The following is a 19,207-nucleotide window of genomic DNA, read 5'->3' as shown; positions in this document are numbered from 1 at the left end:
GAAATCAATACCCCAGTGTACCTTATGTATTGATACTTCAGTGAGTTTCCTTAATGACTATTAAACAAGCGATATATCCCTATAATGTCTATATATTTACATCATTTTTATTGACTCTTAATTAGATTTTGTCATGCTATCTGCCTTGAAATATGCCAACACTAACTTAACTATTGTTTTTGATACAGCTAACATCTCTTATCCTTCACTCGCCCCAAGACACTGGGTGTATCTCCACAAGTGACTGTAACAAAGATGTAGATTAAAAGTAAATAATAATAATAATAGTGATGAGGATAATGACGATGATGATAATTGTTTTGCATTTTGGCAGAAGGCCAGCAATTTTGGTGGGTGGGATTAGTTGATGCCATTGACTAGTACTATATTTTATTGATCCCAGAAGAATGAATGGCAGAAGTTACACAAATAAATAATATTGATATAGGTTGTGACAGAGACATTTGTTTCAAAATGTTTCTGTATACACACAAACTCACACATACACACACAATTTGTATAACATAGAAACATTGATAGATAAAATTTTAAAAATATGATCAATTATTAAAAGGTAAAGTTGAAAGCTAAAAGAATAAGGTTAATTTCTAAATTTGACTGCTCTTTCCTAGCTCTAGCTAAAATTAATAAGTATACTCAAGTTAATGTTAACATTTTCAATGTAATGAGCATAAAAAAATTAATTACAAATATTTATGAGGCAAAGAAAAGGCGACATTAGCTCAGCAGATATATGAGACAATTCAGGACATGTTTCGGTAGTACAGCAAAGTATAGTCTTTACCATGCTTATCATAGTAGTGATGAGAGAATCATTAAGACAATGATCAATATTATATGAAATGATGTGAAAAATTAGCATATTTAAAAAAAAAAATAATTCACTGAGGTTAACTGCAAAGATGTTAGCTGTATCAAAAACAATAGTTAAGTTAGTGTTGGCATATTTCAAGGCAGATAGCATGACAAAATCTAATTAAGAGTCAATAAAAATGATGATGTAAATATATAGACATTATAGGGATATATCGCTTGTTTAATAGTCATTAAGGAAACTCACTGAAGTATCAATACATAAGGTACACTGGGGTATTGATTTCTATATCTGATCCTGTTATTTATTCATTCATAACAAAAACGTTTTTCTCACTTCAACCCCTCCCACAAGCACACACACATACTCTCTCTCCAACCAGATGGTTAGGGGACGGAGGGAGAAAGGGAGAGAGAATCTGTTTTAAAAAGCCTCTCAATCCTCCAGCACCAAGCTGTTATTCTTGTTTACTCTCATGTTTGAAGCTACAAATGGGATACAAACAACAGCAAAGGATGGAAGTGAGATTTAATCTAATCATAGAACTGATGAGGTTGGGTTTTATCTTTCGTTCCTTCTATGAGTGATAAAATAAGTATCAGGCATGAACTGAGGATCAAATCGGTTTCATTTGATTAGATCTAGCCTCTATAAATGCATAGCTTTGTGCCAGTGTGAGAAATATAAGTTAGTTCAAACAATAAAGCTGAAAATCAAGATGTTTTCATATCACAAATACCTCAGTGTTAAACACTACAACTATTGTACATTTTCTCCTTAATAATAATAATAATAATAAGAAGAAGAAGAAGAACAACAACAACAACAACAAGAAGGAGGAGGAGGAGGAGACTTTGTGCTTTAAGATGCTAAATCTTTTATATGTTACTGTCACAGAAAGTTTAAAAATAATCAGAACAAAACATATATAGAACAAAAAATTTGTAGAAATTCTGTTACAATTTTAAATCATTATTTTTATTCTCTTTCTTATATCTTTTTCCTTATGAAATTTCTTCTAGAATATGAAGACTTGGTAACTTCTGTAAACAAAAAATTTCAATATGATTTACATGAAATTAACCTAATTCACTGTGGAATTCATGTGAACATTGAAAGTCTATTTAGCTAAAATATTTCCACAGACCAGGATATACAAAATCAATCATGCAATGTACATGACATTTATCAGTCTCATAGATGGAATATTGATTTATTAGATAGGTAGTAAAAATATCGCCAAAAGACAGTAAAACCAATACGGATCAATGAATACCTAACCAATTGGATATTTCAACTAGATTTCAGCTAGAATTGTAATTTTTTTTCTTTTTAAGCACACCACAAGTTTAAAGTGACTATTTTGTTTGGGTGGCATAGAAGCAGTATTTCCTTTGACAGTAAGCTATCTGGATATTTGTAGGCTGTGGGCCTGTGATGAATTAAGTATAAATTAGCCTGTCAATAATAAAGCAATCACAACTTTAAAGTGTTTTGAATCATCCAAATGTGCACATACATATGATTGTTAATATGAACTGATAGTATGAAGTAGTACAAAATTATTTTCTTGTTAATAGTTCAGTTTTTAATCGTTTTTATTTTATATTCTTTGAATGCTGATATGAGTTGAATAATTTTAATCGGGTTTGGATGTTTGCATATTCTTAGAGAAAATATTTACAGAGCTGGATGCTCTTGTGATTGCCAACCACTCAGCTTTATTCTCAGCAAAGCATATCATGGCAAGCAGAACAATATGTCTTCCATAAGGGTGCAACAAAGTGTTTGAAGCCATTACATGTAGTCAATAATCCAACACCCTAATCAAATAACCATGCAGAATACTTTATCTTTTCAGTTTCAATCATTGGGTTATGGAAGCAGATAAGCAACAGAAAATCTTGGTTTTCAAATGGTTTTCAAATATCAAAGTTACAAACTTTAATATTTAAAAGTTGTTGTGAGATTTTTAAATTCTTTATCATGCTGTAGTATTGGATCATAATATATTTGGTCATATTATACAGATTTAAAAGAATTCTTTATGAAGCTGTAATGATATCTTCAAATACTTTATATATTAAGATAGAATGATATCTTCAAACACTTTATATCATCATACTCATGACCTTGATCATCATCATCGTTTAACGTCTGCTTTCCATGTTGGAATGGGTTGGATGGTTTGACTGAGGAGTGGCAAGCCAAGAGGCTGCACCAGTTTCCAATCTGATCTGGCAATGTTTCTATAGCTGGATGCTCTTCTTAACACCAACCACTCCGAGAGTGTAGTGGGTGCTTTTTATGTACCACTGGCACAAGAGTCAGTCAGGTGGTACTGGCATTGACTACGCTCAAATGGTACTTTTTATGTGCCACTGGTATGGGTGCCAGTCAGGCGGCATTGGCATTGGTCATGACTATGATTTTGCTTGACTCAACATGTCTTCTCAAGCACAGCACATTGCCCGACAATTGAAGTGTACTTTTAAATGGGCCGGTTATGCAACATTGGCAATGGCCAAGGCTATGATCTGACTTGACTTGTTGGGTCTTCTCAATCACAGCATATCTCCAAAGGTCTCGGTCGCTTGTCATCACCTCTGTGAGGCCCAATGTGCAAAGGTTGTGTTTCATCACCTCACTCAGGTCTTCCTGGGTCTACCTCTTTCACAGGTTCCTTCTACTGTTAGGGTGTGACACTTCTTCACACAGCTGTCCTCATCCACATGCAATATATGACCATACCAACACAGTTGTCTCTCTTGTATACCACATCTGATGCTTCTTATGTCCAACTTTTCTCTCAGGGCGCTTACACTCTGTTGTATATGTACACTGACATTACATATCCAGCGGAGCATACTAGTTTAATTTCTTTCAAGCCTATGCAGTCACAGCCTATGCTTCACTACCATGTAGCATGGCTGTTTGCACACATGCATCATACAGTCTACCTTTCACTCTGAGTAAGAGGCCCTTTGTTACCAGCAGAGGTAGGAGCTCCCTGAACTTGCCCAGGTTATTCTTATTCTAGCAGCTATGTTCTCAGAGCATCCACCCCAGCTACTGACTTGGTCACCTAGGTGACAGAAGCTATTAACTACTTCTAGTTTTTCCCCCTGGCATGTGATGGAATCTGTTTTCTGTACATCTTTGGTGTTTATTACTCCTGTGGATGTCCACACACAAAAACTATCTTCCCAGTTAACCTTCCTTTGATATTACTGCACCTCTTATGTGTCCATAGCATACACTGGGTACGTCTTATGGAGTTTCTATCAAGCTATAACAATACTTTAAAAATGCATCATCTGCTATGTTATAATACTGTTATAATACTTTTCTGTAGTTCAAACCGAAACTATACAGGATCAATTATCAGAACAAATTTTCATGGTTGAATGTGATTTAAAAATTCTTTTTATTATTTAGGAAACAAAGATGATTGAGAGTTACACCTACACTGGGTCAATTTTCACCACTTACAGATTTTTTCTTATAAAACAACAACAGTTCTAGTAACAAGTTTTTTTGTTAAATTTAACAAAGGAGAAAGTGAAAATCTTACACCACACAAAGTTTCATTTATGGTGCTAGGTTAATCAGTAACTGCAAATAAACATGTTAATTGGCGTGATATTTTTGACTAAATAATATTCCTAGAAGGGAAAGGAAAACTTCATGCAAAGCATGTGATCCATAATCAAACTTGCAACCATAAAACATTGTTTTTGTAATAGAGGCTTGTCTTTGTTCATGCAATGAAAATGATGGTGATGATTATTGCAAGTTATTATTACTTTTATTCCAGCAGAACTGAGAGTAATCAATATCTTCTCTTTATATGTATTTCCCAATTCTTTTTAACACTGATAGCCATTTTTACTCCTTCCTGTTCTCCATTTCTTTCTTTTTTATCCATTCTATAATGGTTGGAGTAGATCTTGTTGGAGAAAATGTTTTCAAAGGTGGAAATCCATCTTAGAGTTAACTACACATGAAATAGGAGTAGAACCAGTTTTTGTCAGCCAAGCAACGGAAGTAAGCATAGCTTATTCAAGGACAGAGCATTAAAAAAATGGTTGTTCTAAAGTTTCATTATGTGGTCAGCAGTAGTCTAGTACCTTAACCTCAAAGCTAGTCAATTTTATCTACCACCACCACCACCACCACCACAATCACCGTTGCCACCATCACTACAACTGCTGGATTATCAGGGCCATTGTTTCTTTCACAATATTCATATAAAGTAACTTAACAATATTTTCAGAATATATTATTGAGCATTCTATGAAATGAAACACTGTTTCAACCATTCACTATTTCATAATAAATGAATGAATAAATAAATAAAATCCATCAATAAATACTGCGTGTTGAATCATAAATTCTGTTATTACTTTCTGATAAATAATAATACAGAGCCCTCTATGATAAAAGATTGATAATATATATATATTGAGTTGAGTAAGGTTTCAGTTATAGCTGATTGCAATCAAATGATGAGGATAAACTTGGAACGCAAAAAAACAGCATACTAAAACTACTAGCACCAATTAGCAGAAGGAAGGGGAGGAGAAAGAAAATAAAAACTCACGCCATCCATATACTGTACACCAGAGATTTATCGACATGTGGAAAAGCGTATTTCAGTGTCTGTAGGCCATTGGGAGGAGGTATTATCTTACGATAACCTCGTAGCACCAGCTCACTAGCAGCATCTCCCATGTTGTATCTCTTACTGAAAACATAAATTAGGATAAAAGAGAATTGGTTAGCTTCTATATAATTCTGCAAATGTCATACATTTTGAATTTAGCAAAACATGCACGTATGAAAGAAATTGAGTTTTTAATCCAGGGAACAAGAAGGGAAAAAAATATCTGAATAGCGATAAAACTGGTTAACCATCAGTAATTATTAGTTCTTCAAAATAATATAATGTTTAATTAAACAAATCAATGAGAAAACTTCTAAACTGTTGCTCAACCTGCTAGAAATAGCAGCCAAATCTCTATCCAAACATACACTACTATCTTTTCATTAAAAGTGAGTGTGGGAGCAGAAGACAGGAAAGAACATGTTGTATAATGTAGTTTGCTAATAAGTATGAGATACTCATGGTTGAAATCTCTTTGATCAGGTTGGTTCAATTAGGCCCTACATGGGGCTAAGCAATTTAATTAACTTCAAGTTAACAATCAATAATTTCGATGTTTAACAATTAATATGGAAATTATATGCATGCATGTGTGTGTGTGTGTACGTGTGTGTACACACACACACACATATGAGAGAGAGAGAGAGGGAAAAAACAAAATTTTCTTATACAGTTCTATATTTAAGAGATGAGGAATTATGTACATTATTTACATTGTTTACATTATTTACAATCAACGGATATTTGTCCTCATCTTGTTTGTTGTTAACACAACGTTTCGTTTGGTATATCAGCTGAAACGTTAACAACAAACATGATGAGGACAAATATCCATCAAATGTAAATAATATAAACAATGTAAATAATGTAAATTTTCTTATATTTTGGAAGAAAAGTGGTAATTTTAACATGTCTACTCCTGACTCATATTGGATGGTATATCCCCACAGTTTAGCAAATGCCCTTTCAAACACTAAACCAATCAACAATTGAGTCTATGTAAGCATGATTTATATTCAGTTCTGGTGAATGAAGTAAAAACAATCTGAGTCTTGCCTCAGTATTATTTAATAAGATGTTCAAGGTGGTATGCTGGCAGAATCGTAAGCATCCAGGGCAAAATGCTTAGTAGCATTTCATCCATCTTTACATTCTGAGTTCAAATCCTGCTGAGGATGACTTTACCTTCCATCCTTTCGGAGTCAATAAAATATGTACTTGTTGAGTCCCCAAAATCCATTCCCTCTTCACCGTGGTGGGGACGCTGGCAACGGGTAGTGTCAGAGCTATGACGTCAGGAACTTCGGTTCCTGGTAGGGCCACCCAAGGCGGATTGGTCTGACACCGAGTGGTATTAGGGCCAAAACCCGGCAGACGGGGCTCTGGTGAAAATCCTCAGAGAGTCTGCTTCGGCAACCGGCGGCTCCTCGGTCATTCTGTCCCTGCGTCTGCGGACAATCTGCGGCAAACAGGATGTCTCCACATGCAGGATTGTCGGGGACCGCTTGTGAAATCCACATATTCCCATGAAACTTCTTCCATGAGTAGAAAAAGCCAACTCAACCCGCCCAGGGTGAATGTCGCCACAAGTACAAGTAAGTACTTGTTGAGTACTGGGGGGTGAATGTAATCAACTTACCCTCTCCCCACAAATTTTGTGGCCTTGTGCAAAATTTGAAACCATTATTTGATATGATGTTTGCAACAAGCTTTGAACTCACAACTACTGCTTTTATAATCACTATTATCACTACCATGGTTAATTTAATTGACTATACTCTTCACTAAAGTTGCACAATTATTAATTTTATCAGTGTTGTGTTGTCTTGGTTATTTATGCTTGAACTGATCTATGACAAACAGGTATCTGATAAAATATTTGTGTCTTGTATGCTTGATTTATGATGTGATCCATAGGTCATGCATACAAGACACAATGCATCAATCTATTTTGTGATCATGATGTACAGTTTGCCTTGCCTAAAGCCTGCAGTATTCAGAGCATGCTCCATTTAGTTGAACATTAGCATTTTCCTAGTTGGTATGGGTATTCTAGATGGTGATTGGCAAAATGGTCTTGGCTGGTGAATAATAGTCTCAATCCTGTGGGATTTAATAGAGAACTGCAGTGATAGCCCATCACAGAGATTGTGTCTAGATAGTCAACTTATATTGTAGTAGCACATCCTTCATGTGCAAATCTCTATCAGAAAAGAAAAAGAAAAAAGAGAAAAAGAAAAAGGGAGAAAGAAAGAAAAACAGAAAGGCATTTAATCATAAATTATATGAGTAACCATTTATTTTCAGGTTAACCTTCAGCTTGAGACTATGACCATACCATTTTTTTTTTTCAATGTAAAGTGTACCCTGGACTACATTATTCAATGTGTATGTTTGAGATGTTAGGGTGAAATTTAAGGAAAATTTGGTTGCTACTTATATAAAATTGAGTGACAACATAGGAGCTGCCTGGCTATCGTTCATTGGTCTCTGAGTTCTAGATGAATTGTGACAGATATATAGTTTTCATTGTTCCTTTATCTAAAAGAGTGGTGATGTTGAAGAAAGTGTCTCTTGAAAGTGTTCACTATTAGAACTGTAAAATTCTTTTCATTATTATGAAGTATTTTGGTTACTTGGTATCTGACTTCTTTAGAAAGGCAGGATTTCCTGAGTGGATATGTGGACAGATTTCAACAGTTACAGGCTGATGTGGTGGTGACTGTACAAGAATGTGTTTGTTGTAATGTTTGATTTGGGAAGCTACACTGTGGTCCATATAGGAATTACTGACCTTAATGATGTGGGAGTTCAAGAGTATATAGCATTTTTGTGTTGGTAGGAAATGATGTCTTATAAACATTAAGGAACTTCAAAGTGATGAACTGGCAGAATCATTAGCATGCCAGATAAAACGCTTAGCAGCATTTTGTCCAGCTTTATGTTCTGAGTTCAAATCCCTCAAGGTTAACATTGCCTCTCATCGTTTTGAGGTTGATAAAATAAGTACTAGTTGAGCAATGGGGTTGATGATATTGACTTATTCCTCATCTGCCAATACGTTCTGGGTTCAAATTCTGCCGAGGTCGACTTTGCCTTTCATCCTTTCGGGGTCGATAAATTAAGTACCAGTTACACACTGGGGTTGATGTAATTGACTTAATCCGTTTGTCTGTCCTTGTTTGCCCCCTCTATGTTTAGCCCCTTGTGGGTAATAAAGAAACAGATAGTGACTTATTCCCTCCCCTGAAATTGCTGACCTTGTGCCAAAATTTGAAACCAATATTAGGAAACTTCTCGCTATGTTCATGGAAATTTCAAGAGTGTGTGGTGGATTAAACCTGGTTACTTTCCTCTTCCTAGTTCTACTCTGCTGTGTAGTAGGTGGGGTTGCAACCATATAAATTAATTTTTCACACAAGATACACCTTCCAGAGAAGCAGTGGGGTGCCCTATAGAAGCTGTCCTTGTGTAAGTATAAAAGAGAGACTCTCCTGCTTATCCCAGTCTTGATCCAGTTCTGATCCAACCAACTATATACAAGTCAATATGGATGTAAACTCGGAAGACTTACATATTTTGACCTTTCTTGAGAAGATGGGAATGGGGATAGACTTTAAATATACTACTAGTGTGTACTGTACTATATGTTTTTTTTTTTTTTTTCATACATTATTATATGAAGTTATTAACATCTGTTATTTCTTCTTTAATTTGCAGATTGTATCTTTTTTGAAGTGACTGAACCATCTATTGCTTACATGAAAGCTTTCCTGGTATTTATCTTATTTATACCTTCAAAGTCTTGAAAATACTCCCAGATTTAGGTTGTATTTTCAGTAGGCTTATGGGTATAGATTCATATGTGATCTTCCATCCACAGTATCAACAATTTCCCCATTTCATGAACAAGTTCTTGTTAGTTCTTTATTATTATTATCACCACCAATAGCATGGTAACCTAATCTATTACTGAATCTGAGATTCTTTACTTTCTCTTAAGAATAACAAAGATGACTGAATGGGACAACTGCAGATCACCTGATCTTTCTTTCATGTTAACTAATTCTTTTCCTTTTAGCTTTAAAACTAAGGGACTTCCTCTGTTACTTGCTATGGATTTACTAACCTTCAAAGAAAAGAAATCTTTGAGGGTTAGTAAATCTATAGAAGGTAAATGAGATCCTTGTAATATAACTGAAGCTGAGAGGATCAGTTACAATGATGAGGGTTCTAGTTCATCTGATCAACAGAACAGCTAGCTTGTTAAATTAACAGGCAAGTGGCTGAGCACTCCACAGATACGTGTACCCTTAACATACATTCAAATGTGACAAAGCTGGTCCTTTGAAATACAGGTACTACTAATTTTTGCCAGCTGAGTGGACTGGAACAATGTGAAATAAAGCATCTTGCACAAAGATAGAACATATCACTGGGAATTGAACTCACAACCTTACAATTATAAGCCAAATACTCTAACTACTAAGCCATGTGCCTTCACTTATTATAATTAATAATAAAAGAAAGAAAAATAGTGTTGCAATTATAACAGTATTGCTAAATATACAGAGGGTCTGGTTTTCATTTTTTTTATTTAGTTAGAATTAAAAGGCAGTACCAAAAGTCTTTGAAGCCCTTTGCATAAAGGGTTATCGCAAAAAACAATGTTAATTGTTTTTCAGGGAACATGAAAACAATTGATTGAGAAATGACACACAGCACACATATGCAACACCAACAAATATATATAACATACACACAGGAAAAATATACAATGTGTACAACACACAGATACACATACAACAGAGACAAGCAACATGTGCATACACACACACACTACTTAAAACAACATATACATATGCACAACAAACACACAAAACACACATAACGTATACACAATATATAATAGACAATGCATACACTATCCTATTTATAATATAATGGTGGAAGGAGACTGTATATAAAGTGTCTTTTACATTCTCTCTTACTTTTCTGCAAGTGAAAAGTTAAATGGGGTTCATTGTTTAGAAACTTCCAGAGATAATAAAAATTTCAAAAGCTATTGATATTTACTTATGTTTGGTATATTGGCTCACACATCCCTCTCTTTTTTTTTTCCTTTCCCCTTTGTTCAAGAATACATATGTGTGTCACGCAGACAAAGCTGAATGGTTAAGATGTTTACACTACAGTCATGAGGTTCTACGTCTTACTGTTTGGCATCTTTGACAGTTGCTACCATAAGGATGACACAAGCCTCGAAGAGGAATTGGGGAAATGGAAATGGTGTGTGGAGCCCACGGGATGGACTGTGTTTGTAGTTCAAAGTGTTAGGCATTGTCACACATTGTGTCATGCAGACTCTGCCAGAGATTTGCATTAAAGGTATAAATAGCTGTTACTTTCAACTTAGTCAATATAATTTAATGAGAAGGTAGATCTGTTGATTGAACAACTGAGGTATATCGGTGGAGGTTTCATTGTTGCATGATTTTGTGAGGGAATACACACATGCAGGTGTATGAGTGAGTGTCTGTCTGTCTGTCTACTAACTGACCAACTAACTAGCCAGCCTGCCTACCTGCCCACCTGTCTACTTTTATTTCTGTCAATGCTAGTATCTGTCCACAATGGCAATACAAAGAAGCATTTAAATCAAATAAAAAAATAAATAAAAATACTAAACCGAATTATGGTAGTGCCCCAGCATGGCCCCAGAATTTGGCTGACACAAATAAAAGAGTAACATTCATGCAGATATTTGGTAGCTAAGGTTATTTCACTTTAGTTTAGCAATCTATTGCATACATAGCCATTCGTCTTTTGGTCTTCTATCTGTTGATGTATCTATCTATGTGGATAGGTAGATACATTAACACCATGTTCCCTTCAGTAAACACACACACACACACACACACACACACACATACTTTCTCTCTTCCCTTTAAACTATACCACCTAATGTTAGGTATGTTCAATCTCTATTTCTCTCTCTTTCCACCTATTCCTTCAACTAATTATTTAACCACATAGCCCTCACTCCTAACACTCTTCTTGCCTCTCTCTTTAACTAACCACATGACAGTGTCACAAATATGGCCTTAGTGTGTGTACATGTGTGTGTGTATGCATGCACACACAATAATAATTCTAATTTTGGCACATACCAACAATTTTGAGGGGAGTGGGCAAGTCAATTGCATCAACCTCAATACTTGACTGATATTTTATTTTATCAACTCCGAAAGAATAAAATTCAAAGTTGGCTTCAATGGTATTTGAACTTAGAAAGTAAAAAGCTGGAATAACTATCATTAAGTAATTAGTCTGATGCTCTCTTGATTCTGCTAGCTCATTGCCATAATAATAATGATGATAAACATACACAATGCTCGAGTGGGCTACAACTTATTGGAAAAGGTTAAAAGAGGGGACAGAAAGCAACCATAAGTCAAGTAAAGAATGACTGCAGGGAAAGCTAAAAGTACATGCTCAGTATCTCTCTATATATAAATGGCAAAATCTCTGCGTGCGTGTCCTTTATACAAATCCACAATTTTTCAGTTAGAGGGCTCGCACTTTCTATGGTCACTCAAAACCATCCAAGGGTGGTCGTGCACATCCTTACATTTCCCTAGTCACTCCGCAAAGCCATTAAAAAATCAATAGAAGTGACGTTTTTGTGAATTTTCTATCCAAAACCCAATCAAAATGCCCAAAACTTGATACGCCAATTGAATGCCAGCACTCGCGTGTATGTGCGCAAGCACGCAGCTGTATATGCATGCACCAGGATTATGACCCGGCAACGCTGAGTCATAGTGCTAGTACAGAATAAAACACAAAATGAGGAGAGGGTATATAGGTACATCAAGAGTAGTGTATGTGAATTTTAGGAAGCATGGAACTTTTGAGGGATGCAAGAAAACAGAGAAGTGAACATTAAAAGAGTCATGAACAAAGTAGCATACTTAGGCACATTAAGAGCAGAGTTGGCAAATTTTAGGATGCATAAAATTTTTGAGGGATGCAATGTCCCGACAGCTTACAACTGACATGGGTAGTGTATTTCATGCTGTGACAATTATGAGCATGAAAAAAAAATGTTTCCAAGAGTTGTGAGTGCTCTATTACATGTCTATGAGTAGTAGAGGTATTGAATTAAAAAAGGTGGCCAAATCTAGACAGTTTTCTATTAGAAACCTATTGCCTCTTAGATCATGGGAACTGAAGCTCTTACTATTTAAACACTTGACTGCACATAACTGAAGCTCAAGTACCATTTTGCGTTTTATTGAAAAATATTCTTTACACATATAGCCTGTGCCATTTGTAATGGGTTATCTGTTAGTGTGTGCTTTAGAATTATTTAGTCATATTGAAGCAATGGAGAAAATATTGAAAATATGAATTTTTTTAATAATGGTTGCATTCCATTTTTCAAAAGTTAATTTTCAAAACTTGCTTATTAAAAATATTATTGAAATACTTATCTATCTTTGACACAAATTTTAAAGAAATATAACCATGGTGTTTTATATATATATATGAACTCCTCATTATAGTCCCATATTTAGCAAGGAACTTTGATGAAATGCAATTGATCTTTAATAGAAAATTGATAAAATGCTATTAAAATGATATAGAGACAGTATAAGTTTTAGAAGCTCTTCTATTAAAAAGTAGAAACTTTTTTTTTGTTTTGTTTCATCAAGTCGGTGTATTTTTTGCTTGTGGTGAATTATCTTTGTTCAGTATACAAACATTGAAATACATTATATAATGTTACTCCATCATCATGTTAGAAATATATTTGTCATAAATGGAGTGAAAAATAGATTAAAAACAGGAGAAAAGGCAATATCATCATCAAAAAGTAATAAATTTAAATATGTATTTATATACGTAAATTGTCCAATTACAACTAATAATGAACATATATTAAAAATACACACACACATAAAACAAACAGGTCGCATGTGCATGCACACACACACACATCCCAAAGAATTAAATCTTAAAGCAAATGATAAAAATAAATCTCAACTAATTTCCTAGATATTTATTCTTGCATTCTTCTGGTTTCAGCCAGTAAACTGCTGTCATTCTAGGGATTGCTTTCAAGATAATAATGACCCCAGTACCTATTACAATCTGGTATTTATTTTATTCCACTCTATTCATCAAAATGCTAACTTATGGGAAATAAAAACACTAACATTAACTATATCAGTTTTTAGATTATAAACATCCACATAGTAGGCTTATGAACAGCTTCTGTTTAACAGATTCCTCTTGTCTGTCACTCAACCATTCTCTTATTCATTGCACTATACCACTTGTATAATGTGGGATGGCATTACAACTGTCTGCATTTTAAATTCCTTGTCATCAGCCTTCTTAACTATCTGTATCTCTCTTCTTACTACTTTCTATTGACAGCCACCACTCTCGCTTTCCATCATCCCTCACTATTGTTGTTTAACACTCATCTCCATTGAAGTTCTTCTCTCTCTCCCAGACATGTACTTTACACCCTTTTCAATCACAGTCTTTTTCCCTCACTCAATTTTCCCTCATCACATTGTGCTGCTTCTCTCTATTGAATCTCTTTACCAACAACCAGCATGTAATTGTCTTCGACTATATCTCTCTCATTACTCTTTCCTCTTCTACCTGACTTGTTCTTAATACTGTTTCTCTTATCATACTCATATTCTTTCATTTGCCCCAGTACTCTCTGTCATCACTTTCCCTTCTATTCATCTCTTAGCCATGTATGCCTTGTATGAACTGAGAGAGCTTGGGGTAGAATAAACGCTTTAGTATTGCAGGATAAACAACCTCTCTAATGTTAGTGCCACCAAAAAGTACTTTCAATATACTCCATAAAATATTTGGTGTTAGGAAGGGCATTTTACCAGAGAAATCAAGCCAAAATAAATGTACAATAAGATGTAGCACCCTGACCTGTCTGGATGGGGAATAACTCTGAAGAAGAAGAACTGAGGCTATGATGACCACTCCAAATCATACCAATATAGAAAGATGTAAGATTATAATGATGATGACCTGTGCAATCCATATCAATATGGAAAGTACATGTAAAATTATGTTGATGATATATACCAACTGTACAATTCACCAGCCTTTTTAAAACAAGGAAAACTTGTTTTAGCAATTCTAAAACACTTCACACTTCTGTCAGAACAGTGACGATAAACTTCTAATGAAATATAAGTGGTTTTCCCAGGAACATTAAAGATGTCAGAGAAGTAGAACAATTTCAATTAGAAACTGAAATGACATGACAAATTTATCTTGCCTTGGTTGAAGTTCTTTCAGAGTTTTCTCCAAGACTAAGTTATTATTAAAAACTCTTATAGCTAATATAAACATTTCAGGTAATGAAAAATTATTAAACAAGCTACTGAAAGGAGATTTCATTGAAAATTAATTAAGAAATTAATAGATATGTAAAAGATACACTTAAGAAAATGTGATTAATTTATAGTTTAAACCCAGATCATCTCCAATCAGCCAGACCAGGTGATTAAATTGAATAATGATGAATAGATACTAATGTTGAGCAGTTGTACTAATAGATTCTCATAGTATGAAAGACTAATATGTTTGCTAGTGGCAAACATATTAATACAAGTAGCATGTTAGAAAAGAAATATATAGGTGGGTGTGGGATATGTGTCAGTATGTGCATCTCTGTACATTTTCTAAATCATAGCATTGATAATATGCATTTGAAGAATATGCTTGAAAGAAAAGGATAAAGAGAGAGGGGATAATCAAGTAAAAATGATGTTGATAGGTGGTTAGTGAAACATACAGGGAAAATAAGTACAAATAACTTCAGTCTATAAAACTATTTTTATTTAATAATTGTTTCCAGAGGTGCAGGTGTGGCTGTGTGATGAGAAGCTTGCGTCCTAATCACATGGTCTTGGGTTCAGTTGCACTGCATGACACCTTAGACAAATGTCTTCTACAACAGCCTTGGCCAAACCAAAGCCTTGTGAGTGGATTTGATAGTCAAAGCTGAAAAGAACTCTGGTGTGTGTGATTTTGTCCTCCACCACTGCTTGACAACCGGTGTTGGTGTGTTTATGTTTCCATAAGATACCTGTGCCGGTGACACGTTAACAGCACCGTCCGAACATGGCAGATGCCAGCGCCACCTGACTGGCGTCTGTGTCGGTGACACGTAAAAGCACCAACCAATTCTGGCCGTTTGCCAGCCTCATCTGGCCCCTGTGCCAGTGGCAAGTAAAAAGCACCCACTACACTCACAGAATGGTTGGCATTAGGAAAGGCATCCAGCTGTAGAAACACTGCCAGATCAGACTGGTGCCTGGTGCAGCCTTCTGGCTTCCCAGACCCAGGTCCAACCAACCAACCCATGCTAGCATGGAAAACAGACGTTAAATGATGATGATGATGAACCTAGCAGTTCAGCAAAAGAGATAGAATAAGTGCCAGGCTTTAAAAAAAAAGTACTGGGGTTGATTCATTCGACTAATAATTTTTCAAGGCGATGTCCCAGCATGGCCAAAGTTTAAAGACTGAAACAAGTAAAAAATAAAAGATGATATACAACAGAATGAAAGAAAATTCCAGAGATGCTAAATATGAATTAGGGTGACTGGCATAGTTTTAAGCTCCTTCATCAAGGATGAAGGAACCAGGCATAACTATAAAGGGATCGGAAAAGAGGATTAAGCAGAAACAAAAGTTTGCTCAAATTTAACATTAGAGATGTCAAAGGATGTCTAATCTTTATATATAAAAGTCAAGTTGTGTGTCTGTCTCCTACGATTTAGATTCCTAACTACTCTCACATTTTGCGGTGCAGTTTAACCAAAACCGGGTATCTTATAGTCGTGATTCATATCGAGCCCTTCTGGGTATTAGCGCACGTCTACGATGAGTCTACGATTTAAAAAAAAATTTACCATCATTTTTTTCCATTTTAATGCATTTTTTTCGCTATTATATAAGGGAAGTAACTCTCTAAGAATGTCTACGATTTAAAAAAAAATTTACCATCATTTTTTTCCCCATTTTTAATGCATTTTTTTGCTATTTTTTCGCTATAACTCTAAAAATGCTAATATAGTTATTTCCCTTACAAACCCGAGCAACGCCGGGCGATACTGCTAGTAATATGTATATACCTGTTCAGCTGACAGATAAATTCACAAGTCAAGTACGAGGATGTTCTGGTGTGTGTGTGTGTGTGAGTGTAAGAATGAAAGAGAGGATCTGTTGATAATCTGACAGTTGATAAAGTAAAAGTAATTTAACTAATGAGTTGGGAAAAGACAACAACCAAATAACTTTGTCGTTATTGCACATTATAATTATAGTGCATAAACTGGAGACATTAGCAGCTGCATAACAGTGTTACTAAAGCTAAAGCAGTGCCTAGAAAACAATTGCATTACATGCAAAAATAGTTGAAAGTTGTTGTTTAACCTCAAGTTAGCCCTCTTTGAACAAATTCATTCTAGTGATAATCATCCTGTCTTTTTGTATAACTGGGACTACATTGGCCAGATGCATTTTTTTTGTAAGATGACAAGGTGTGATTTCAAGGGGATTTGGCAGTTGTTTTTAGCTGGTTGTTGTTGTTGTAGATGATGATATGGTCTCTCATTCCAAGTTAAAATCCTACCAGGATAAACTTTGGCTTTCATCTTGTTGGTGGTGTTATTGCTTAACCCCCATGTCAACTTCAGCTGAATAAAGCTATGAGTGAAGGTATTAACTAGTATTATGGTAAAAATAAAGAGAGTGCAAGAGATATCTATAAAAATAATTTTTCTAAGACAACCTGAAGCATGTTATAATGTTGGTAAATCAGGAAGTTGAAAAATAAGAGTGCATCTGATAAGGGGACAATCCTCTCCAATACAGATCTGTAAAAGGATTCCCAAGTCAGGCTGCTGACTTGGGTCAAGACAGTAAAGCGCAGGTATTGTTGTCATAATGCAAAGAGCTAGAATAGATATAATAAGGCATCTCTTCCATGACTCTAGCAGTTCTGCCAATCTATCACCTGCATTGTAACCTTTTTATCAACCCCAAAAGGATATAAGGTAAAGTTGACTTTGGTGGGATTGAACTAAAAGCACAGAGTGTAAGAACACATGCCACAAAACACTTTATTTAACACTAACACTTCAGCCAATTTGGTACCTTAATAAAAGCAAAAATATCCTTATAAACTTCACACCATAATTTCATGAGGAATTCACAAGATCATGTATTTGACACTTTTTTCTTGAATTAAAAAAAGAAATTGGTAATGAGTTGTAAATTGCTTTAAGTGTCTAATAATTGGTTTCTGCCAAATTTATTTTAGGTTTAATCCAATTCTATTTGATTTATTGCATTTCACAGAAAAACAATGAAAAGTAGGTTAGTGAAATAAAGAAGTACAGAGTCCTTAAATGAGTTCAGTCACAGGCAACTGTGACTGAACTCATTTAAGCTAGTTTGAGTGACGGGGAGCAATCAATATATAATCAATGTATAAATGTAATTTTGCTATGCTGACATTTCTTACAGAGCAGCTTTTGTTTCACCTCATTTCACTTCCTCATATTCTCAAAATACCAATCAAATCAACTTATTGACGGAATATATACTGCAACTGAGTCAATACAGTTTATAAAGTGTTGTGAAACTTTGGGTTTAACTTATGCAAATAATCATCAAATCTGCCACACACAATTCAATAAATGAATCAGTTGATATATATATATTTTTTATATTCTTGGAGATCCTTAAAATTTTATTGATTAGTTAACAAGTTATTTGAGTAATTTGGCACTACTTGCATAAAAATAGAAGCAGGTCTCACAATTACACACACACACACCAAATAAGAAATCAAATAAAATAGGCATGAAGAAGTAGAATAAACTGTTTTCTTCTATTTTTTATGTATTGTCAAATGTCCATGTATTGCTCATAATATTCTTTGGGAAGCAGCATGTAACTAAATCTCAGAATGAAAGGATTTGGCAGGAAAAATAAAAATATTCTTGCATATCATAATAAAGCAATTTATACAATTTATAACAATTAAAATTCAAAGAATTATATGCATGCGTGCGTGCACACATGCACGCTCTCTCTCTCTCACACACACACACACACACACACACACACACACACATTTGTTCAATTGTTGTGTGTCCATTTTCTCATGCTAGCATGAGTTGGATAGTGAGTTAACTGAAGCAGGATTTTTAATAGCTGGATGCTCTTCTAGTCACCAATCCTTACTGGTTTTTCAAGTAAAGATTTTTTTTCAGCAGTCTTCAAAAGCATAAAGCAACAAGTCACCATGCCAACAAGGAATGTCACAACCATTGCCATTTTGCTCAACAGTCATAAGTATGGAAAATCAACATCCATGCACATTTGTGCACACACTCACACACACACACACACAACATGCTTCTTGCAGTTTCCATCTACCAAATTCACCGCTGTCTGGGATACACTCTACTTAAATTTCATTCCCCAATGTGGTTTCTGTGCATATATCAACCATATTCTCCCTATCTCTCATCGTTTTCATCTGTATTTCAGCAATAATAACTTCCAGTTACTCTGGCTAAAAATCTCCCTCCTTAATTTCCTCAAATACAACTGTTCCCTCTATTGCTCCTTCAACC

General features: G+C 34.9%; 1 protein-coding gene across 4 annotated transcripts in view; it reads right to left on the bottom strand.

Annotated features, from left to right (window-relative positions):
- LOC115218689 (mucin-5AC) overlaps nucleotides 1-19,207 on the bottom strand; it is a 170,864-nt gene that overhangs the window by 56,706 nt on the left and 94,951 nt on the right. For all 4 annotated transcript variants that reach the window (XM_036507088.1, XM_036507079.1, XM_036507093.1 and 1 more), the window contains exon 5: nucleotides 5,439-5,582. In XM_036507088.1, the coding sequence (XP_036362981.1) occupies nucleotides 5,439-5,582 (144 nt within the window). The remainder of the gene's footprint in view (nucleotides 1-5,438; nucleotides 5,583-19,207) is intronic.

Source organism: Octopus sinensis, linkage group LG1 (genome assembly GCF_006345805.1).
Source record: "Octopus sinensis linkage group LG1, ASM634580v1, whole genome shotgun sequence".
Classification (NCBI taxonomy): domain Eukaryota; kingdom Metazoa; phylum Mollusca; class Cephalopoda; order Octopoda; family Octopodidae; genus Octopus; species Octopus sinensis.
Note: the sequence above shows the minus strand (reverse complement) of the source record. Positions and strands in the feature narration are given on the sequence as shown.